The 24,735-nt window shown below is 44.5% G+C and overlaps 1 protein-coding gene and 1 non-coding gene across 6 annotated transcripts; both read right to left on the minus strand.

Moving 5' to 3' along the window:
- Positions 1-11,512: 11,512 nt before the first annotated feature.
- On the minus strand, positions 11,513-15,866 carry Gm5782. Its single transcript, XR_879807.2, has 2 exons — positions 13,047-15,866; positions 11,513-11,874 (listed from the first exon to the last, which is right to left on the minus strand). It is a non-coding gene; the product is annotated as a predicted gene 5782 (transcript).
- Positions 15,867-17,142: 1,276 nt separating this feature from the next.
- Pttg1 (pituitary tumor-transforming gene 1) lies at positions 17,143-24,362 on the minus strand. 5 transcript variants are annotated; one of them, XM_030246068.1, is made up of 7 exons: positions 23,385-24,362; positions 23,100-23,267; positions 22,482-22,580; positions 21,618-21,796; positions 19,792-19,885; positions 18,006-18,164; positions 17,163-17,307 (listed from the first exon to the last, which is right to left on the minus strand). In XM_030246068.1, exons 3-7 carry the CDS (start codon positions 22,567-22,569, stop codon positions 17,228-17,230), a joined length of 600 nt encoding a protein of 199 aa, XP_030101928.1. In that variant the 5' UTR covers positions 22,570-22,580; positions 23,100-23,267; positions 23,385-24,362; the 3' UTR covers positions 17,163-17,227. The 5 variants fall into 5 exon arrangements, with proteins under 5 accessions (NP_001124526.1, NP_001349728.1, NP_038945.2 ...); NM_001131054.2 differs by lacking the exon at positions 23,385-24,362 and having other exon boundaries at positions 17,143-17,307; positions 23,100-23,150; NM_001362799.1 differs by lacking the exon at positions 23,385-24,362 and having other exon boundaries at positions 17,143-17,307; positions 23,073-23,150.
- Between the last annotated feature and the right edge of the window lie 373 nt (positions 24,363-24,735).

Consider the following 24,735-nt stretch of genomic DNA (forward strand, 5'->3'; position numbering starts at 1 on the left):
AGAAGAGCAGCAAGCACTCTTAACCACTGAACCTGTCTCCCCAGCATCTGTCTCTGGGATCTTTAACATCTCCTAGGGAGTTCCAGATAAATTAACAGCCCATCACAATCATGTCAGGGTAGGACAACTCCTGGCACATTGAGATATCAAGTTAAGGGCATATGCTTCAATTTGTAAATCAGCAAAGGATTCAGAAATGAATTCAAAGCTGAGAACAGAAAAGAGATTTAAGAAAATGAAAACCAGCCAGGCGGGCTGGAGAGATGGCTCAGTGGTTAAGAGGACTGACTGCTTTTCTGGAGGTCCTGAATTCAAATCCCAGAAACCACATGGTGGCTCACAACCACCCACCCGTAATGAGATCTGACGCCCTCTTCTGGTGTGTCTGAAGAAAGAAAAGAAAGAAAGAAAGAAAGAAAGAAAGAAAGAAAGAAAGAAAGAAAGAAAGAAAGAAAGAAAGAAAGAAAGAAAGAAAGAAAGGAAGGAAGGAAGGAAGGAAGGAAGGAAGGAAGGAAGGAAGTCAGCCAGGCACGGTGGCACACACCTTTAATCCCAGCCTCAGGAGGTAGAGGGAGGAAGACCTCTGTGAGTCTGTGGTCAGCCAGGTCTGCCAAGCAAGTCCAGAGCAGCCAGAGCTTGTTACATAAGACAAACCCTGTCTAGAAGAGGAGGGAGGAAGAGGAGGGAGGAAGAGGAGGGAGGAGGAGGAGGAAGGTAAAGACCAAGGAAGCATAGCAAACAGCAAATGTGGTTGCTAAATGGGTAAAACGTGGCTGACTAGAGAACAGGGATAGGATGGGAGTGGGTGAAAGATTTGTTAGGACTTCACAGAAACAAGGTATTCTGTGGGCATTTCTCAGTACCAGCATGAAGCTGCAGGAGTCCTGTGCCTATAGCTCCAGTATGCATCCTGAGAAGGACTGCCCCTAGCACACAATCCCTCAAGCTTTTTCCCAAACCCTAGCCATCACCAAGCCTGCGCAGAAGTCCAAATTGGGCAAGTGAAGCAGAGCTGAGTTCTAATTTGAAATGATAACTTTACTTTTGTATTTGGTTTCTTGTTTTCCAGCCTGGCCAGTGTCATGTGTACTGACTCCTTTCACCTGTCATCTTTGAAAAAAAGGAAACAATAACCCTTATGCAAACATTTTATCTGTATGATTCGGCACTATACAGACATGACAAAATGGGGCATTTAATAGCACAGAACTTGTCACTTCTTTGAACTATGTCAACAGCTCCAACACGTTCCTAACAATCACTCCTCCCTTGGGACATAATAAGCTGTTTGCATTTGGTGTTAGCTCTGATACTTTAATTGCTATGTAGCCTGACCGAGGTCACCTAGCATTCTGTGGGTCCCTAGGAGCAGAATCCTTAGCTTCCTTGTTTTCCTGCGGAACTCTCCCACTCACCTCCTGTCTGCTATTTTTATCTTTCGCACTCTTAGTTGCACATAACGAAGTCTTCCCTTCCACCTCCAGTGATGGGGGGAGGGGTAAAAGTGCCAGCGAATGAACAAAGCACCATAACCAAGAGAACCTGAGCTGTGATGAGCAAAACTACTGCAGAGAACAGACCGGAAGATTCTGCTCTTTTCCCAAGGAAGCCTCGAGCGTGCGGTAGGGCATTCCCTCCCTCTGCCGTTTCTGAGTCAAGCCAGTTTCAGAAAGTTGCCGTTCCTCGCTGCCTCCTGCCAACCGGCTGGACAGTCTTGTTTCTCAAAATCTGGTGCTGGAGTGGAACAGTGTCTCCTAGCTATGACAGGGCAGCTGCACCCCGGAACTTAATGACCAACTGCCTGCATAAGATCTGCACAAGAGCAAGCCAGTCAATACCTTGGCATGGAGCCAAGAGGGCTTATGAGCCCAACCCGTAATCGAGGAACTATTGAAAGTTGAGGGCTTCTTGGGGAAGGAGAGTCAGTTTTCTTCAAGGTTATGACTCCCAGTTGATTGATCGTGCTCCAACAGATGACCAGATAAAGGCAGCACAAGTTGGACTCAATATTTTTGATATTGTTATTTTGCTTTGTTTGTTTTATTTTTTAAAAGGGTGCACAATGTTAAGAAGGAATGAGGGGATGGGGATGTATCTAAAAGAAGTTAAGGGAAAGGGAGGAGGAGTTGGGTAAATAATATCAAAATACACTGTATGCATGTATTAAATTCTCCAATAGTAAAATACTATATGAAAAAGAAAATCAAGCTACAGACAGTTATACATATAAAATGAAGATAATTTTGAATGAAAAAAAAAGAACTGGACCTGGGAAAAGTCTGTGTGTGCGTGGGGGCGGGGGGTTGAATGACTAGGCAAATGGCCTAAAGACCCAGGATTATGTGAATAATATAACAAAGCAATTTAAGTTAGATGCTAGAGTAAAATTACCTATAATAGCCAATTTAAGTTTTAATGCCATCCTCCAGCTAAATGAATTTTATAAGATACAAAAAGAAAAAGAAAAAAAAAAACCCAAAGGTCAAGAATGTCCTGCGTGCAGGTTTTATGGCTTTATAAGAAAAACTCAAATACCTCAAATTACATGAAGAATTTTGTAAAAGAAAGTAAAACAGAAACCAGCAAGTGTGAAAAGGAGATGTATATTACAGGCATAGAAATGTGTTTCTGGTAAAAAGAAAATGTTTTTTGACTAAAGGGGGAATTATATGGTGAAATCTAGTTTTACTTTACAACTAAGGAAAGGACTGTTTCAAAATGGAAATAGGGGAAAAAGTAGGACAAAGCCAGGAGGTTAAAGTATGTCACAAGAAGTTAGAGCTTAGAGATGGTATGGCCATGACTAAATTGACCATAATCCAAAATTATTAAAATTTCCTAAGATCAGGATTTAATGTACTGATGCAGAACTGGAACCCAATTTTCTGTCTAAAAAAAAAAAAGTTTTCTTAAATGTTGGCCTATTCTCTATAACAGCTACCAAACACCAGCTTAGAGAAAAGGGATTTTACATTCTATCAAGGTAATTGCTTATATTATCTGCTGTGTTTTTAGGGCTTTTAACCTCTTAGGAAACACTCCCAATAGAGCAGTGGCTCCCAACCTTCCTAATACTTGGACCATTTAATACAGATCCTCATATTGTGGTGACCCTCCAACCATAAAATTATTTCTGCTGCTACTTCATAACTGGGACTTTGCTACTGCTATGAATGGTAATGTATTTTTGTAAATAGAGGTGTGCCAGGGAGTCATGACCCACAGGATGAGAACCACCGTAATAGAATCCTGCCTATCTACAAAATCTGTTTTGTCCAATTTTATCTGAGTGTTATACAACAACTATATTTTAAGCCACTGTTTGTGATTCAAAACTACTTCTTCTAATATAGTGGTCCCTATAATCTCAGGACTTGAAAGTAAAGGCAACAGAATCAATACTCAAGGTTACGCTCAAGTTCATAGCAAGTTGAGACCAGCCGGAATGGATGAGACCATGCCTAAGATGAAAAACTAGGGCTGGTGAGATGGCTCAGTGGGTAAGAGCACCCGACTGCTCTTCCAAAGGTCCGGAGTTCAAATCCCAGCAACCACATGGTGGCTCACAACCATCCATAACGAGATCTGATACCCTCTTCTGGTGTGTCTGAAGACAGCTACAGTGTACTTACATATAATAAATAAATAAATCTTTAAAAAAAAAACCCAAAAACTAGTTTAACAGATCTGAGTTTTTGCCAGTCACACATTGTATGCCAATGCCCAAGGGGCTGAGAAGACAGCTAATATTTTGACCCCATACTCCTTCCTTGTCCATCATGTCCCACTGGACTCCATTAAAAGCATCCCAAAGCTTGGGAGGCTCATGTCTTCTTGATCAGAAAAGCTACGGGCCTTTGGTTAGTTTGGACTCTAATAGATATACATCATGTGAAGAGGAGACTCAATACAGAGGCGAATACCCTCAATACTGCCAAGTGTACCAAGTATGCCCACAGTCACTGAGACCCTAACCCACCTCAGCACATGGCAAAACTAAGAGAGCAAACACTAAAGTCAATAAGGGACCTTTCCCACATCCCTAAAAGTAACCTTGAGGAGATTATTAGGTTCTCGCAAGCCTCCTCATTCACCCCGAAGCATGGCGACTGACAGGTCAGGATTACAGACCAGAGCTATAGTGGATTCTCATGCTTTTCCTAACCGTTACTGATGCGTTCTGCAGCCTGAAGCCTGGGGAAGGACTTCACCCCCTAATCAGTGATCTCTCTCTTATGGGCTTTTAACTCCCTATAAATCACCCATTAATACCCCAGCGTTGGCCAAAAAGTTTAGCAGAGACTATGGAGCAGTGAAGCTGTGTGCCCAGGCCTCTGTATACAATTCCTTCTAATGACCAATGATCACTGTCCTGCATCTTAAAGATGCCTTCTTCCTGGGTCTCAATTCATTTTTGCCTTTGGATGGACCAGTGTGCAACATCAGAATAGGCAACTCGCCTAGACTTTTCTTCCCTGGGTTTCGGAGCCAGCACCCACACTTTTGGACGAGCTTTAGCTAGAGGTCTAAATGACTTAACTTTAAATAATGGGATGGTCTTACAATGCATGGATGAAGTTCTTATATCTGACCTCCTTCTTTAAATGGATCCTCAAATCACCTAATGCAGTCTTTAAATTCCATAGCTGACAGAGGGTATGATCGAATCCAAAGATCCAATTATTATCCCTAAAGGTATTAAATTAGAATTTATCTTAACTCTAGAGCATAAAGCTCTTTAGATGATTGTATTCAAGCCATCCAGGCCCTTACAATCCCCAACACTTAGAAAATAACCTAGGGTCTCCGGAGGCCTTTGCAAGACTAATAGACTACTCAAAGCTTCTAAGTTCTGGATATGGCCTCATAGCTAAACTTCTATATGGATCCCCAAAGGGGAATAACGACAAGAATAACAAAAGCTTGTGATAAATTAAAAGCTTCTTTTTTAAAACCCCTTCTTCAGGGTTACTGTAATTTGATGAGTTTTTAAAGTGAATGCCAGTGAGTAGTCCTGAGAGTCTCACCAATACCTTGAAATCAAAACCGTCTGCCTGGGGGACATTTATCAAAACTGCTTGACCAGGGATGACCAGGATTCAGTAGGCTAACACGTGCCTTTGACATAAGGAACACAAAACTGTATGGCTTCAGATAACCTCAGCACTCAGGAGAAGCTGTTGCCATTGTTACCAAGGTCAAACACTGTGTATATATTCCCCATAATCCCACTGCTGCCTTGTCTGCATTAAATGATTTGCAAAATCAAATTGAAAACATGTCAGATGCCAGCAATGCCTTCTTGCTAACAGCTTTTGAATGGGATCTCTCTCTGGGTGTTTTGTAGTAGAAATGGATCATGCCTATTACAGTCTGAGAAGTAATTCTATTCATCTTTGGTCCTCTGTGTTTACCTCTTCTCCTAATTTTATCTCCAAGCTGTGTTGCATCAGCCCAACTCCGTTCTCTGGCTCCCTTGATCACTTTCTGAGGTCTGAAAGTTAGCAAGAGAGGAAACCCCACTCCATGCTCCATTTTAGCCAGAATTGGCCAGATCAACTCTGTTGTTCATCTGCTAAATGATTTTTGGGTCTCAGGTCTTGATGGACATTGTTATGTAGCTAGTTGGAAATGAGCGGGCTTGGATGTCTTTGGAACTGTGGACCCGTTTCTCATAATCAGCAGGTTTTAAAACAGTGGTTCCCAACCTTTCTAATGCCGTAACTTTTTCATACGAATCCTCATGTTGTGGTGACCCCCCCAACCATAAAATTAGTTTTGTTGTTACATCATAACTGTAATTTTGCCGCTGTTATTAGTGACAATGTAAATATCTGTGCTTTCCCACGATCTTGTGACCCCTGTGAAATGATCATTTGCCCCATCAAAGAGGTCACAACCCACAGGTTGAGAACTGCTGCTTTAAAGTCAGAAACTGAAACTAGAAGACTGGTTATTAGCATGGGTTCCAAGTCCTACCTCTGACCCTGGAAATGACATTCTGACTGTCTGGGAGGTCAGTGACAGATAAACATTTACACCTGTAATATCTACCTCTGGGTAAGGTCTAACCAAGGCTTTCTGCTAAAGAACAAGAATGGCTCTCACCCCTTCCTGTAAGGGCCAACCAAATAGGTCTATCAATTACATGGACAGAAAACCATGCCTGCTGGAAAGCTATGTGTTCTAGAAAGTTTCAAAAGAGCATACGGCCTGCCTGGAAATGTTTGTTAGTGTAACAGTTCCTCTGGCCTTTATCTATTCTTACCTCTCAAACCTGCCACTTTACCTATAGTAATTCTACATATATCCTGCGCGCGCGCACACACACACACACACACACACACACACACACACACACCATACACACCACACAAAACACATATATACATACAACACATATACAAAACATATACCAAAAAAAAAAAAAAAAAAAGCCAGGCAGTGGTGGCACACACCTTTAATGCTAGCACTTGGGAGGCAGAGGCTAGCGGATTTCTGATTTCGAGGCCAGCCTGGTCTACGGAGTGAGTTCCAGGACAGCCAGGGCTATACAGAGAAACCCTGTCTCAAAAAAACAAACAAACAAACAAACACACACATACACACATAAAACTCATACATACACACACAACGGGGAGACCAAAGAGAGGCAGAGAGAGAGATCACTAAACAAAAGAATATTGACAATATATAAATATATTTATAAGATATTAAAAAGCACAAACATAACATAATGGCTCCAGGAGGGGAGAATAAAAATAGATTGTAAGTTTCTTGTGCTACACATAAAATGATACACTTTCATTCAGGGATACACTGAGACAGTTAAGGAAATATTCTATAAATACCAACAATGTAACCACTAAAATTTACAGCCAAGTAGATAACAAAGAGATTTCTTCTTTGAGACAGGGTTTCTTTGTGTAATACTGGCTGTCCTGGAACTCACTCTGTAGGCCAGTCTGGCCTCAAACTCACAGAGGTCCACCTGCTCCCGCCTCCTAAGCAAAGAGCATTTTAATAGCACTCAGCTGGGGCCAGTGAGGTGGCTCAGCATGGGAAGCGCTTGTCTCCAAAGCCTAATGGCCTGAATTCTATCCCTGGGACTTTGCAAAAGGAGAAGGCGAAAACCAACGCCACAAAGTTGTCCTCTGACCTCCTTATATAGACCTTAGCACAAGTATGAACATACAGGCATACACCCAAACACACATGCAGGTGAACTCCAACCCCTTCCCATCTCAGAGATCCTGCAACTGCAGTCTCCTCTTTCTCCCCTGCCCTGCTCCAGAGCCAAGTCCTTGCGCAGAGGTCTGGATCCCCAGCCGTTGGTTTTATGACACAGCTCTCAGCCTGTAAAAACCCTCTTGGTCTTGTTCAGGGGATTCCCCTCTACAAGCTCCTTCCTGGGAAGCAGAGATTAACATTCACTTTCTTACAAGTCGTGAGAGTAGGATGGCTCATCACAGAACTCTCTGAGTGCGTGCGTGCGTTCGTGTGTGTGTGTGTGTGTGTGTGTGTGTGTGTGTGTGTGAGAGAGAGAGAGAGAGAGAGAGAGAGAGAGAGAGAGAGAATGAGATCTACTCCAACATCTTCTTTTGAGGGATGAGATACAGAGACTCAGAGAGGGCATATGCACAGAACAGAACACACAACTCTTAAGTAGACCCTACCTACACTCCACATCCAGGGAGCCACTGACCACCCCCACCCCTAATCTCACCCCGCCCCCACAATGACTGGCTGTTTGTGCACAGGATAAGGGAAATGGTTTGAAGGTTGAAGGATGCTTTATAGAATGTCAATATACATGGTGGGAAAATTATTCATGCTGCATTGCTGCTCATCCTATTGGCTACTTGAAGGATGGTCAAGACTCTGCACTAACTTGTCTTTACGCAGATAAATCTTTCCCTAGACAACGCTTTAGTGAGAAAGAGACCAGACAGGGTCAGGGTCAGCAAGAATTTAGTAACACTGTTTCTGTTTTCTTCTTCTTCTTCTTCTTCTTCTTCTTCTTCTTCTTCTCTCTCTCTCTCTCTCTCTCTCTCTCTCTCTCTCTCTCTGTCTTTCTCTCTCTCTCTTACACTCTAATTATGTCAATGATGCAAGTTTTATGCCTACACATCACTTAAACATTAAAAGTTACCATTTAAACACATGTAATATCAGGTTAAACAAAAGTTTAAGTCGATTAAAAAAAAATTATTCAGTAAAGACTCATCACCGGTTATCAAACATAGAAAAAAAAACCCTATTTTGACAAGAGTAAATGCGCTAGTTCATTATCACCTTGCAAACAAGTGACAAGTAACAAAATTAAAACTGTCAAGCACATAACTGAAGTCATGGTGAATACCATGTGACTAGAAATCTACCACACTAAGTTGGGGGTCATCTCTATGCTCTGTGACTTCCTCTCTTCACTTCCCTCTTCACCCCCCTTACCACCCAGGGGACCTCCAGTCCTCTAACAGAGGCCCCTTGTCACCCACAGAAAAGGATTAGGAACCAAGCAATTTGCAGGGGTTGAAGAGGGTATACCGCCCTCTGGTGGAATACTTGGGAATTGGTGCCCACATGCTATAGACCTTTGGTACTGGCAGCAAGTCATGTATTTTTTAGGATAGATCCTTCTTCAGCTGGCCACATCCCCAGTGGTGGGTGTGCAAGGATATGTCACCATGGCCAGCTTGGGTGAAATGGAAGCTCAAAAGTCAGGTCTTCACTTTACTGACTGAGCTATCTCCAGACCCAGGATTCTCACATGGGGCAGCTCCAAACACCAGGGCAGATTCTGAGAACTCCAGCCAACAGCATGAACACATAGCATTTACAGGAGAAAAAAAGTGAGACATAAAAAATAATTGGCTACACCTTAGTCGTCAGCCCGGAGCTCAGTTGCAACTTAGTTAATTGGCTGCAAGGCCTCGGTGATTGAATTCCACATTGGTTTGGTCCGGTCTGTTCCGCTCAAAACAAACAGCCAGCCAAATTACTTATCACAAAATATTTGTTACAGAAAGCATTGTGTCCGATAAACCCAGGAACCACTCTTGTAGAATAAAACCCAAAACCTATCCTGGGCTTTTCTTACAGCCAGCGGGGATATGGCCCTGGGGAGAATGGCTCACAATATCAAATGTCCTGTCAAGACGGATGTAGCAGAGATTACGTAACCAACTAGAATCTGAGCTTGCAGTCGTTAGAATACAAGTACAGCCACCTTACACACACTGTGGCCCCGCGATTCCAGGAGATGCCCGTGAAATGCCCTTGGTGCAGATCTGGTGAGAAAACAGATGCTCTGGAAAGGCTGGGCAGCGGCAGCGACATTCATCCCACCGCCCCAGGTTTATTTAAAGACATTTCAGTGGGGCTGTCGAGATGGCTCAGTGGTTAAGAGCACTGACTGCTTTTCCAGAGTACTGGGATTCAATTCCCAGCACCCACATGACAACTCAAAACTCTCTGTGACTCAAATATCCAACACCCGCACACAGACACAAAACATGCAAGCAAAACAACAATGTATATTTTTTTAAAAAGGTCAAATTTAAAGCATTTCTGTAAGCACCGCTAATTTTAAAAACAAGAGACAGTCTGGGTGTGGCAAAAAAACAAAAAACAAAAATGTGCCCGTCATCTTAGCACTTGGCAGAAGTCAAGATCTGGGAGTTCAAGGCTGGCCTCAGCTACACGTTTAAGGTGGGTCTGGGCTACGTGAGACCCGTGTTTTAAAAGACTATTTCTCAAGCAAAATGTAAGGCAGCCATCAAGCTAAACATGTCTCACATCACAGCTAAGACTGCAGAAAGAAAAGCAAATGAGCAAGAAATGAAGGGGGCGCCCTCTAGTGGCTGATTACACTATCACAAGAAGGCAGGTTCTGGAGATCGGAACAGAAGAGGACTTGGTGCTTGTCTTCAAGGGAAAGGGAAAACCGCCTGATGTAATGGACGGTTCGCCTGAAGTGGACACGTGGAAATGTGTTGTCCCTTCAGTGGATCTTTATAAAGGCATATAGTCTGGCTTTTCCCAAAGAAAGTGACTAATTCGAAATCAGACCATAAATCCCAGGCAGGTTCGGAATCTAACCGAAAGGTACAGACTGACAACCTGGGCATCTCCACTCTGCTGGGTGACAGGACCCTTTTAGAGTGGGAGCTGTGACGTTCGCCATTGTGCAGCCTTTACAGCACTTAGCAGATGGTTACCCACAGAGAAGACATCCCATCTTTTTTTATGATAAGAATAATTAGCATTTTAAAAATGATCAGTGTCCAGTGCTATCTTTTGCTGGTCTCAGTGACTGAATAAGGAAAGTAACAGTCTACAGATAAGGAAATTAGGTCTCAAGACGGCCAGTAACTTGCCTAAGATGACAATGGCAGAGTCTGTACCCAAACACTTAAGCCCGGGAGTCTATAGACCCTGAACTAACAATTCTCAAATGGGTTGATCTCACGAGTCTGTTACACTCTTTAAAATCCCACAATAAGGGCTGTGGGATGGCTCTGTCAGTGTGGTGCTTGCCTGCGAGCACAATGACCTGGGTTCAATCCCAATTTAAAAGGAAATAAAGGACTGAAAAGATGGGTCAGCCATTAAAAGGTAGGCTCACAACAAGAAAGAAAGGAAGGAAGGAAGGAAGGAAGGAAGGAAGGAAGAAAGAAAGAAAGAAAGAAAGAAAGAAAGAAAGAAAGAAAGAAAGAAAGAAAGAGAAAAGAAAGAGAAAAAAGAAAGAGAGAGAAAGAAAAAAAGAAAGAGGAAAGAAGGAAGGAAGGAAGGAAGGAAGGAAGGAAGGAAGGAAGGAAGGAAGGAAGAGGGAGGGAGGGAGGGAGGGAGGGAGGGAGGGAGGGAGGGAGGGAGGGAGGGAGGAAGGGAAGGAAGGGCTGGCTGGCAAGATGGCTCAGAGGGTAAGGGTACTTATCACCAAGACCGGATCTGAGTTTGATATTTAGGATCCATGAAGTAGAAGGAGACAGCCAATGTCATGCAGGTTTGTTCTCTGATCTCCTTAAGTAAAATAGTGGTACACATATCACACCATACCCATGCCCCACACACACACACACACACACACACGATACATGTAATTACTTGTAAATCCAGGCATGGTAGTGTGTTCTTTTCATCCCAGCATTGTAGACGCAGACAGAAACCTCACTGTGTTGTTGGTCAGACACTCTAGTGACTTGCTTAGGTCCATGCTAGTGGAATAGCCTGTCTCAACCCAGTGGTAGTGGTGCATGCCTTTAATCTCAGCATTCAGGAGGCAGAGGCAAGGCAGATCTGGGAGTTTGATGTCAGCCTGGTTTATAGATTGAGTTCCAGGATAGCCAGTGCTATACAGAGAACCCTATCTCAAAAAAACAAAAAACAAAAAAAAAAAATCAAATCAACAAAAGTGCATGGCTCCAAAGGTCTGAGATTTTTCTCTGACACATACACACACACACACACACTTACACACTTACGTGCACACAAATGAATCTGCACAACGATGAACATACATAGACACAAATATTACAAAAGATTACTAAAGACTACAAATGGTTGTATTTGTACAGATTCTGTCCATATGTATAGTGATAAAAAAATAAATCTGAGGAAACCTTTTAAATATTTACTGGTTGACTTAAACATGACTATAATAAGCCTGTTAACGTTAACACAAAATATTCTATGAAAAACAACCTTTCCCTCAAAGGAAGGAAAACAAGTGAGAAGGCTGGCGTTGCTTCGCACGCTTGCATGGCTCGTTAACGTCTGGATCATAGATGACAGCTGGAATCTTGGAGCTGCTTCTGCATTCAGTCAGCTGTGACCTCACACTTAAAGTCCTGTCTGGAAAATGCCACCAGGCTCCTGTGGAAGAATAGGAGAGAGAGAAGAGGTAAGCGGGTGGTGCTATCAACAGAATAGACTCAATCTCATGAATTCCTACAAAAGTCTTGAGTACCCCTGGGGTTCCCTAGACAACCATCAGGAATGGCTACTCTAAAGGACAGATGACAGACAGAGGCCTCTGCTCTCCCAGTAGTCATGTATCCCAGGGAATTCGTTGTGCCTGTCATTTTCTTGTCTACTTTCCCTGGCAACGTTGTGCATCCAGGGGCAGATCTCTTCCCCTGTGCTAGGCATGCAACCACCAGCAAGATGACCCTGAAGAGAATCCTTCAAGCAAGGAAGATGGCCTCTGGCTTAGTCCTAACAACTCTTGCTCGTTGTGACCAAGAATAATAACCTGTTGGCTGCTATTCTGCTTCTAGGAAGAGAACTTGTGGGAAATCTTCACACAATCCCATGGAGTCTAAGAAGTTTGGTATCAGAAGCAACCCACCTCTGCATGTTGATGAAAATATGTAGCTGGGTGTGGGGATGCACGCCTGCAATCCTAGAATCTAGATGCTGAGGCAGGAGGATCATGAGTTCAAGACTAGCCCCAGATACATAGGGAGACGGCTGTCTCAAAATATGCAGTGTGTGTGTGTGTGTGTGTGTGTGTGTGTGTGTGTGTGTGTCCATCATTAACATCAGCATGCTACTTAGTATTTTGTTAACTTGACACAGACCACCGTCAGCAGGGAAGAGGAAATTTCCATTGGAAAAAATGCCTCCATCAGATTGGCTTCATAAATGGTTGATGAGGGAAAGCCCACACAGGCTGTGGGTGGAACAACCCCTAGGCAGATGGTCCTCAGTGGTACAAGAAAACAGGTTAGGGCTGAGGAGATGGCTCAGCTGTGAAAAGCTAGGCTAATGCCAAAAATATAAGAAAGCAAGCTAAGTGAAGCATTGCGCAAGTCCGTAAGCAGCACTCACTCCTCCATGGCCTCTGCTTCAGTTCCTGCCTCCAGGTTCCAGCCCTTGAGTTCCTGCCCTGACTTACAAATAAATTCTGTCCTCCCCAGGTTGCTTTTGGTCAGAGTCTTTATGGCAGCAATAGGATGCAGACTAAGATAAGCCATCTCATACAGGACATATCTCACACCCAGATTACCAGACTGCCCTCTGGACTCTGCAGTCTCTTAACTTACCAAAATTCACATCTCCATGAGCATCAGTGGAGAAATATGTTCTGCCGTCTTCTCTCTTCATCTTCATCTTCTCTTCATCTTCTCTTCTCATCTTCATCTTGCCCTCACTGGGGTACCAGCCACACTCCCTCCACGTGGCTTGAAACTTCAGGTCATTTCGCAGTACCGTTTTTTCTCTTCCTCCCATGAACACATTGGTCTGCTCTGGCACAGTTCCTCTAACAGCAAGTCAATTAAAGAGGCCTGAAAGGAACCACATCTGAGTCTCAAGTCTCTAACCTCCAGAACTGTGAGAATAGATCTCCAAGGTTTCAGCTACCCAGCCTGGCAGACTCCTCTACAAGAGCCAGAGCGCACAGCATCCATCAGGGTCATTGTTAAACTTTGGAGATGCATCCCACAAAGTTCAACAGCCCCAGGCTTGCATGCCCACCTTATGTGATCTTGTGTCTGCTTGGTTAAGATTTATTTTCAATTATGTGAGTTGGGGAGGCCGTTTTGTGCGCATGGTGCAGATGCTCAGAGGCCGGAAGAGCTGTAAACTGCCTGGTGTGGTTCTGGGAACCACATCCCACTCAGTTACTTGTTCCTAACTAAAGAACCATCTCTCCTTATCTCTGTTTTCTTGGCTTCCAGTTCCCTGGCTCTTTCTACTGTCATTTCTCTATCCAACTGTCCTGTCCCGCATGACACCCGTTTCCTTCTGCCTCAATAACAAAGTGGGGCTGGAACGGCTGCTGTAAGTATTGCTCTAGCTCAGTGGCTCTTCATCCTCCCAAGGCTGTGACCCTTTAATGCAGGTTCTCATGTTGTGGTGACCCCAAACCGTAAATTATTTTCATTGCTACTTCATAACAGTAATTTAGCCACTGTTATGAATCGTACTGTAGACATCTGAAATGTGACCCCTGTGAAAGGGTTGTTTGACCTTCAAAGGGGTCGACACCCACAGGTTGAGAACAGGTAGCTACATGCCAAGCTTTCAACCTGGAAATGTAGAACAGTGCTCAATTTAATCTTTCCAGACAAATGAAGATGTTTCCCGAGTCAGGTGCCCTTGCCATTCACTTCTGGTTAGTGTTCCAGCCCCACTACGATTCCCACCCAAAGGTCGAGGTACAGAAGCCAGCTACAACCTGATCTCTGAGCAGCCTGCCGAGGGCAGACAGCTCCCACTTCTGCATCCAGCAGCAACCGTGAGGGAAGTGATGAGATTTGCCATCACCATGGAAACCCCCTCCCTCCCACTCTGCATACTGGAGGGCCTGTAGCCTGTTCCACTGTGTGGTCTGAGAAGTGGACCATCAATCCCAAGCTCCTCCCACAGGACAATGAGGCCTCTTCATAAGGTATGATTCGTCCTCGAAGTCGTGTGTACATAGGACAAAGGGCACTTTGCACTCTTCTTCCTTGCAATCCAGTTCCCCAAGCTGTTAGTTTATCTAGGTCAGTCTCTAAGAGACTTGCAGACTAACAAGGATGAGACCCTTGGTAAGAGTTGACTCTAGCTGGACAGGAGGAACAGGTCCCCCATCTGGTTGTTCCTGTCATTTGATCACGTGTAGCTGAGGTCTCCAAAGCCACTGAGTGCAGCCTATTCAAAAGTCAGCACTGGGGCTGGCAAGATGGCTCAGCAGGTTATAAAGGGTCTTGCTGATAAACTTGACAATTTAAGTTTTATCTCAGGTAGCAGAGACTCCCAAAAGTTGTCCTCAGATCTACACACACACACACACACACACACACACACACAGATTTAAGTTAGCTTTGGGCTGAGATGCCAGCCCTGAGCAACAAGCACCCTGAGAGGAGGGAGGTCTGAGGAAGTTAGCCAGCTTCTGGGATGAGTGCAGGAAAAAGCCAAGTCCACGGCTGCCTTCCTGCAGTCATATGAAGCTGTGAACGAAGACTGGAAAGTCATCTTGCCCCAGCTGCACACAGCCTAAGGTACAGAACCCGTAGGCCCACTCTGCCACCACTGGCCAAGCAAAGCATGGCAGGAGAGAAGGCTGCTGGGGCACATCCTAGAAATGAGAGTGTGGTATCTTTTCCCACCCCATCATCACAGTACTAAAGACACAGGATCACTAGCAAGTGGAGATTTACCTCAACTTGAAGACTGCTACCTGCCTCCAAGTCCGGACATTCATCAACATGGGACACCTGCTACCGCAGCCCAAGCCTTGGAGACTTAAGATCCTGATGTGGTGGGAGACCTTCATCTACCCTGGTTCTCTGAGGTGCTCAGAGTATTGAAAGGATCTCAAGGTTGTGCCTGGAAGGGTAGATTCCAGATGGCCCCTTGTGGTGGGTAGTTTTAATTGTCAACTTGATCAGGTTAACAAATGCTAGCAAGGATCACCTGAGAGTAACTGAGGGGGTTTTCAAGAGAGGATTAATTTAGAGAGACCCAACTCTGGAATGTAGATGGCTCCATCCCATTGGCTGGGGTCCTGGATTGACTAAGAAAAGATAAAAAAGCAAGCAAGCTAAGCACCAGGCCCCCTTTTCCCTGCTTCCTTGTGGAGAGATATAACCTGATGCCATGGTCAGAGATACTCCAGCCACCATGCCCTCCTGACATGATGGACTCTCTACTAAAAAGTGGGACCAAGACATGGAGTCACTGCCGCAATTAACCTGACAATGTGGTCTTGCAGATGTTGGGGAACAGGTCAATGTAAGGGAGTTAGAAGAGTTTGGAGATGCAGGCCGAGGAAGCTCTGGCTACTGTAAGCAGAGCTTAATGGCTCGTTCTGGGAGGAGTTCAGAAGAATGGAACGCTGCTGGGAAGATGGACAGGAAGGACCCCCCCCCCCCCCCCCCGGGCTAGAGAACAAGCGTGCTCAGCAGGACCTGAAAGCCACTCGTGTTAGATTTGGCAATGAATCCACCTCCATCCCAAGCAGACTCCAGAGAGCTGAGTGGGGCTGAGCTCAGAAGTGGACTACAATTAGGACAGCACAAAATTCACACTGAGGCTCGGTTAAGAGCTCACGGCTTTACCCAGACTCAGTGAACGTGGCAAGCACAGAAAGGAGAAATGAGCTTGAACCCAGTTAAAGCAGAGGGCAGGGCTGAGGCAGATGCGGCTCTAGTTTAGAGCTCACCCCTCTCAAGGAGAATCTTCAGACTTTACACACAAGACTGCACCCACCCAGAGCTCCATGGAACAATAATTAAAACTCACTTTTAAGGGAGAATGCCCCCCAAAAAAAGAGAACCCTTCCAGGCACCCTGCTGGAAAGTGGCTTCCTGGGGCCATGTCTTCCCAGCTGCAGATGCAAAGCACAGCAGAGGACTTCACTCTTCCAGCCCTGAAGCTCGGAGCTCCTGATCATTCTCCATTCCCACACGTGTCCTATACCACATCCTCGAGAGGTAAATTAAGATGCTAGGCCCCTCCCGCCTCAGGACTGAAGCCCCACATCGTTTACAAAACTTGTCACACTTCAGAGACCAGCATGCTGTGACAGTTGCAAAACATAGTTCACTTGAAAACAAAGATCCCAGTCCCATAATGTCCAAGAATATAGGCTCAGATGTCAATAACACTAATGCTTATCAAATACTTATGTGCACTATTGGATACATAACCAACTTCTATAGTTGGGGAACGAACCCTACTGTAAGTAAATTATCTGCAGTGATCATCGAAGAGATCCTGAGGAGACAGTTCTCAAAGACTCAGAGCCTTTCAAATTCTCGTTACTGAATACTAAAGTCATTAGAACTAAACCAATCTGGTGAATGCCTAACAAGGCCGGGCAGTGGTGGCACATGCCTTTAATCCTAGCACTTGGGAGGCACAGGCAGGTGGATTTGAGTTCAAGGCCAGCCTGATCTACAAAGTGAGTTCCAGGACAGCCAGGGCTATACAGAGAAACCCTATCTCAAAAAAAAAAAAACAAAAACAAAAACAAAAAAAAACAAAAAAAGAATGCCTAACAAATACTAAATGAGCTGGGAGTGACTCCTTAAATAAGAGATCTAATAACTGTCACTAGCTAACAGCCACAAAAAGGGACACATTGAGGGGTCTACTTCCAAAGGAGAACAGTGGCGTCTCCTAACACCAAAAAATACCAATCAGGGGTTGGTTAAGTATTCACAATCTGAACATATGCACAAATGCTTTATTAATACAACATACATACAGAAACTACAAAGAAGTAAGAAGTTTAAATATCTGCATCGTAACAAACAGGCGGCAATTCAACATCCAGAGTGGAGAGGGCACTGGGAGGAGAGTACAGCGGATCTGGAAGAAGAGGAGTTTCTCGTTAGATTCTGCACTTCCTTTCTAGCCATCATCCATAACAAACATTAGCTGCTAACTTTCATCCTACATTCATCTAATGAATCTCACGCACACATGCAGATCTTTTACATGTAGCATCAGTGTCGGCATCAGTGTGGGTAGTCAAGAAGCAGGTCTTTAAAATACGCGAAAGCTACTTGTTCTCTTGAGCATAAAGTCTCACAAAATCATAAAATCAGACCGGCAACCCATCTCATTTGAGGCACTTTCTCTCTCTCTCTCTCTCTCTCTCCCTCACACACACACACACACACACACACACACACACACACCCGTTCTAACTAAAGCCTTAAGCTTTCAGTGGTTGACAAGTTACTGTCAGTCTACACTGGTCCTCTGACAGCCACAGGTGGAACCTGGAGTGCTCATCCAGTCTCAGTTACCACAGACTTCAACTCCTAGCCTAAGCAGCTCTGTGTTCAACTTCACCCACTGCTATCACCAAAGGCTGGCCAAGGTTCCAGAAAACCTTCTTTTGGGACTCAACCATACACAATGACTGAGGGAAGTTCTTATTCTAAACTTGGCCCCAATATCCCGAAGCTGCCCAGAGACTCACCTGTACAATTCAGTCCCGACAACAAAAACGTGTCATGTGACAAGTTGCTTACAGCCCGAGTTTGAACGGACTCCCTTACCAGATTCCCATGATAGAAAGGGTGTCTTCAGAGGGCTAGGGGGGCCCAGATGCAGCAGCTTCTCCAGCCCTCTCTCTTCATTCAGGGTCATGAGAGGCACGCCATTCAAGGGGAGAAGTGAGATCTGGTGCTCCTCAGGCAGGTCAAAACTCTCAAAGTCTGCCACAAAGGGAAGCCAAGCATGGGGTAGGGAAGTACATCCAGTCAGCCTATTCTTTGCCACTATTCGCCATTTAGAAAATAGAGCCTAGGGCTGATGAAATGGCTCAGTGGGTAAGAGCACCCGACTGTTCTTCCAAAGGGTCGGAGTTCAAATCCCAGCAACAACATGGTGGCTCACAACCATCCGTAACGAGATCTGACTCCCTCTTCTGTAGTGTCTGAAGTCAGCTACAGTGTACTTACATAAAATAGATAAATAAATTTAAAAAAAAAAATAGAAAATAGAGCCAACTTAACAAAAGCCAGTTAGATAATAAAGTTACTGCCCCAATGTAACTATTACTTTTGCCATACTTGGGGAAAAAAAGTATAATTTTCTTTCATATTCATATATATATATATATATATATATATTTTTTTTTTTTTTTTTTGGCTTTTCAAGACGACAGGTTTTCTCTGGGTAGCCCTGGCTGTCCTGGAACTCACTCTGTAGACCAGGCTGGCCTCAAACTCAGAAATCCACCTGCCTCTGCCTCCTAAGTGCTGGGATTAAAGGGTGCGCCACCACTGCCCAAAAAAAGTATAATTTTAACAGCCCAGACCTTGAACATTCTCTAACAGGTTCTGGGAAGTATCATGGTGGGATGTGGCTATTATCTGAGCATGGGAGAGGGTGAGAGAGGAGCAACATCACTGTGAGTTCAACGCTGAACTACAGAGCAGCTTCCCATTCCCTGTCAAAGATTCTGTAATGAGAACTTCTGCACACCAGAAAACATGACAAGCGTGCCGATGTCACAGAAAACGGATTTACAGTGATCTGAGCCGCAAGCCAAGCCTGGGGTTTTGGTTTTTGTTTTTTCCTGGAAGGCAGTTTTCATCTGAAAGTTAAACTACAATCTAGAGAATGTACTTGTCCCATACTCCCTTCAAGGAATGAGGGAAGTCTACCACACTTCAAGGAAAATTTTGTCACCAATGACAGAATTCAGAAACAGTAATAAGTTTAGAAGTGTAGAACATTCACCTATAATAGTTAGCATGACATTAATTTCAAATTTTTATCTTATATTACTTTATACTTGGCCTTTTCTTTTTTGGTTTATTTCAGAAAGGGTCTCTCTACATAGCCCTGGCTGGCCTTGAACTCAAGAGATCTGCCTGCCTCTCCCTGGGACTAAAGGCGTGCATGTCCAAACGCAGCTCTACTTGGCCCTTTCTGATGGCATCAGAGGTGATATCAAGCAATGCACCGTCATGGTTGCACCACGAGACACAAAATGTTTCAATATTCGGGTATCTACATCTTTTTTTTTTGAGAAAGGGTCCTTCTACATAGCCCTGTCTGTCCTGGAACTTGCTCTGTAAATCAGGTTGGCCTTGAACTCACACAATGATGACCTTGAACTTCTAACTTTTTCCTCAACATCTCTGCTCCCTTTCTCCCCCGTGACAGAAGGTGATGCTCTGGCAAGTGAGTCCCCCTGAACAAGTCTATGTATTCAAAGTAAGTCAGGTTCAGACAGTCTCAGACTCTAGGGCTACACGTTAGAGTCGCACGGAGTTAGAGTCTAAGAGAAATCTCAAACTGAGGGCCTGCCCATCGTGCCAAAGACATTTTTACCTAGAGGATTGAAAGGGAAGAACTTTTCTATTTCTGGGTAGGCATCATCAGGAGCAGGAACAGAACTTTGTGTCTTAGTAGACTTCTCGGTGATCTAGAAAAACCCAAGAGAACAAGCACTGAGAGAATGCAGTTTCGCCAACCTGCAAGGTAGCTTGCGGTTGGACAGCCTCTTCCAATGATGGCATCACTACTTTGAATGTGTTCATTGTGTGCTGTCTTCTAAGAAGTCAGTCCTTAGTTTTCAGGACTCAGTGTAAAGGTGAGGAGAAAATGGACTCCTGGAAGTTGTCCTGACTCGGATATGCATACCATCACACGCACCGGCCCTGTCCTGCCCTACACACACACACACACACACACACACACACACACACACACAAAGGAGACGGGAAGACACACATCTGTCACATGACCTCTAACCAACTGCTCTGTGGTTCCGAGCACTTGCTGCTCTTACAGAAGACTCAGGTTCAGTTCCCAGCACCCACAGGGTGGCTCACAACTATCTGTAACTCCAGTCCAGATGAAGCGATGTCTCAGGTCTTCCTCAGGCACGTGGCACACTTACATACTGTGATGGTTTGTATATGCTTGACCCAGGGAGTGATGATATTAGGAGGTGTGGCCTCATTGGAATATGTGTATCACTAAGGACATGGGCTTTAATACCCTGGTCCTTGCTGCCTTCAGATGAAGATGTAGAACTCTCAGTGCCTCCTGCACCATGCCTGCCTGTATATTACCAAGCTTCCCACATTGATAATGGGCTGAACCTCTGAACCTGTAAGCCAGCCCCAATTCATATTGTCCTTATAAGAGTTGCCTTGGTCATGGTGTTTGTTCATAGCAGGAAAACCCTAACCAATACATATACCATACAGGCAAACATCCAAATACATAAAATAAAAGTATTCTTTAAGTCAGACCTCTTAGTACCTGTCCACATATATTATTAAGAATCCTGAGCAGGGTTAATTTAAAGCTAATCAACTCAACTGTTCAAACCTAACAGTGGACAAAACAGACTTGAGGCACCCCAGAATAGTGGCTAATCCTGGAAGTCAATTTGACCTCATAAAAGTGTAATTTTTCTGCCACTGTTACCTTAATTATTTACTTGGCTAATATTAACAAGTTTGTGTTCCTTAAACATATGGACTTAAGTAGCAGCAGAACCTAAAACATCCAAAGAATTATCAGGTAGACAATCAATAATAGCAAGTCAAAACAGAAGCCTGGGCGCTCTTGATCCCATCCGATCTATGTGTATGTATGCCAGAGTGGGGGCATGTAGTTCAGGCTAGCCTCCAGCCAACCCCTCCTCCAGCTTCAGCCTCCCAAGTGCTGGGATTGCAGGTGCTTATCAAGCCCAGCTAAGTACTTCACACATCTGTCACATGGCCTCTAACCAACTGCTTCCTGGTACTAGTTAAGAACAGCTGAGGCAAAATCAGGGTTAGCTACTCCTAAAAGCTGCGATCTCAAGATGCTGAGCAACTGGAAGTACCAGCCTGACTCCTCTCTGTGAGTTTGTGGACCTCTCTTTACCTCCTACTGAGAGGAAGAGAGGCAGATGGGAAGTAAGTTTCTAAGCATCAGAAGTGCTGCAGTGGGGCTTAGGATGGCTCAGAGGGTAAAAGCACTTGCTGCTCTTCCAAAGGAGTCAGACTCAATTCCAAGCACCCAGCGCCCTCTTCTGGCCTCCTTATGTAACTGCACACATGCAGTATTCATCTACAGCTACGTATACATGAATAAAAATAATAAACTTTTCTTAAGTGCCAACACATGTACAAATATTCATGTTCATAGCCCGCACTCACCTTTTTCCCAGTCAAGGTCGGCTGTTTTGGTTGGAGGGGTTTGCCAGTCTTCATAGGCTTTTCGGCAACTCTGTTGACTGTCCCCAAAGCCTTTCTGCTGGCTTTAGGCACGGCTGGAGCATTGAACACTTTGCCGACTCGAGGCGTTGAAACCTGCAATTTCCCATCTAAGGCCTTGACTGTTGAAAAAGGGATAATCATTAAAAAAAAAAAAAAATCACAGACTCAGTGGGTAAATAAAGGAGCTTTCGGCTAAACCAGACAACCTGAATTCAGTCCCCAGAACCCACACAGTATAAGGAAAACCAATTTCCACAGGTTGTCCTCTGACCTCCACAGGCACACCACGGCATGCGTGTGACCCCACACATACACAAATAAAGGTAATAAATGTATTGCTCTTAAAGATTAGGCCATACAACTTAACTCAATTCTTACACACAAACCTGTGCCTCATTTGGGGCAGTTACTTAGCACTCTAAATAACCTCATTAAGACAATAAGTATGAACATAGGCACCATGGCGCACGCCTTTAATCCCAGAATTTAGGAGTCAGGGGTAAGTGGATCTCCTGAGTTCAAGGCCAGCCTGATCTGCATAGCAAATCCCAGGCCAGTTAAAGCTATGTCTCAAAAAACCGATTTAAGCAGAGCGCCTGGACACGTGACTTAGTAGCATTTGAAAAGCTCCAAGTTCCATTCCCGGCAGTGCATAAGCCAGGCAAGGTGGCCCATGCCTGTAATCACTGCACTGGGCAGGTGGAGTCAAAGGATCAGAAGTTCAAGGCCCCCCTAGGTTACATTGGGAACTGTAGGCTGGGACCATTCACAACACCTGTGTATCTCAAGGCAGGAAATACTTACCACCAGTGCCCAGCTTCAACCCATCCTTAGATGCCAAACGGCGGCCGGGTTCTTCATTATCCTTATCAACAAAGATAAGAGTAGCCATTCTGGATTACTCTAAGGGAGAGACCTGAATATTAGGATATTGGCATTGAGGACGGCTGGAAAAACTACGCAGTAACAGAGACCAAGCTTTACCCAGGGCACCTATGCACAAAAATTTATAAGTAGCTGGAGAAGTCAACAGGCTTAATCCAGATCCTAAATCTGCACGCCAGGGTCATAAAACACTCAACTCTTACAGAAATCAGTTTATGTTGGCACCCATCAAAACTGTCTCCAGCCTACAATCTCTGCTATAAAGAGAAGCCAAGAGGATGCTCAAATTTGGCCTCCTGCTACATAACAAGTTCAAGACCAGCCAGGGCTGCTTGAGATCCTGAAGTGGGGAGGGAAGAAGAAAAGTAAAAACAGCGTTGCTGTGGGTCGAGCACGACAAGAGCGCCTCGGGACGCGGGGCCGAGTGAAGCACACGTCCCGACCCTGCTTCAACCTCCAGTCCCGGGTCTGCCCTCCCCGCCACCCCAAGCTCGCCCAAGACGCCCTCACCCACGACGAGCTCACAGCTAAACTCACCGAAGACTGCGCCACCAACGACCCGGCACACCGCAGTTTAAACTGTAACTCAATTGGTCCCTCCGAGAGGAGGTGGGGCCTACAGCCTGAGAACCAATGGGAGCAACGGAAGTTTTCAGCCACCGCCCAGCTCTCGCGTCTGTCTCCAAAGTATTAAGGAAAACAAAACTAAACAAAACCAAAAAAAAAAAAAAACAAACAAACAAACTAGAATCGTACATTGTCCAAAACTCCTGTGAGAGGCTTTTTGTTTGCCACGACATGGACCTGCGAGAAGGTACTCACCCAATAAACGTCTTGTCCCTTTAAATTTGAAGGGCTTTTTTTTTTTTTTTTTTTTTTTTTTTGGAAACAGGTTTTCACAGGACTCAGACTGTCCTTGAACTGTGCAATGGATGGTGAATGACAATCACTTTTAACTCCTGAGACTGCTTCCGGTCTTCCAAGGACTAGATTAGTGGCTGTGCCACTGCTCCAGGCTCACTTTTATGGTTTTGGCTTCTTTGAAAAAGTCTCTTACTACCCAGTTCAGGCTTTTCGGAAACTCACTAGCCCAGGCCTGCTTCTGACTCAAGATTCTCCTGCCTCAGAGCTCAGATCAGAGTAGCCAGAGTGTAATCTCTAGGGGAACAGGCCTGCGCAGTAGATACTGGAGTTTGGAGAAGACTAAAAAGGAATAAGTAGTAGAAGAGACCAACATGTACATAAAAACTTAACTGAAGAAGCCAAGAGGTTTAATCCAGACCTTAAATCTTCAAGTCAAAGTCAGAGGCACTAATCTACTGAGAAGATGGTTTGGGTCTTGGATCGGCCCCCACCAAAACCTATCCAAGACTGGAGAGATTCCTGGGCAGTTACAAGCACTTACTGATCTTGAAGAAGACCCTGGCTGTCCTGGGAATCACTATGTAGACCAGGATGGCCTGGAACTTAAGACATCTGCCTGCCTTTGCCTCTTAAGTAGTAGTTAATCTCTGCTTATTTTTAGAACTTGTGGAAATTTGGCAGGTTTGAAGACAAAGAATGGAGATTATTCAAGAGCCCAGGACTTCCCATTGAAATAAGCATTGTTAATAATAACATTGGAGCCTCCCCCTGCACACTTTCTGCTATGTGTGTGATTATATTTAATTAACATAAAAGTTCCTTAGTCTCCTTTGTGTGTTCCTGAAAACATTCTAAAGTTCCATGATTGATACTGGGATACTTGTACTAGGAATTTCACCCACCCCACCCCACCCCCTCCTGCTGGACAGACCCTTTCTACAAAGGTTGTGACAGCTTGTAAAGTCCTCAGCTCTATGGAGCCACAGGAGATGCTGATGTGTGACTGGTGAGTGGTAGATCAAGAAAGCTTGCTTGCTTTCTTCTTCTTCTTCTCCTTCTTTTTGTTTGTTTGTAGAACATGAGTTTAATATTTTTAGCTGTTAATATTCAATAAACGGAATAATTATTTTAAGATATATTTCATTGTTATGTCTCTTTTCATTTCTGGTTTTATTAATTTGGATACCGTCTCTGTGCCCTCGGGTTAGTCTGGCTAAGAGTTTATCTATCTTGTTGATTTTTCTCAAAGAACTAGCTCCTGACTTTTTTGTTTTTTGTTGTTTTGTTTTTGTTTTATTGGTTTGGTTTG

The sequence above is a fragment of the Mus musculus genome, chromosome 11 (assembly GCF_000001635.26).
Source record: "Mus musculus strain C57BL/6J chromosome 11, GRCm38.p6 C57BL/6J".
Lineage (NCBI taxonomy): Eukaryota > Metazoa > Chordata > Mammalia > Rodentia > Muridae > Mus > Mus musculus.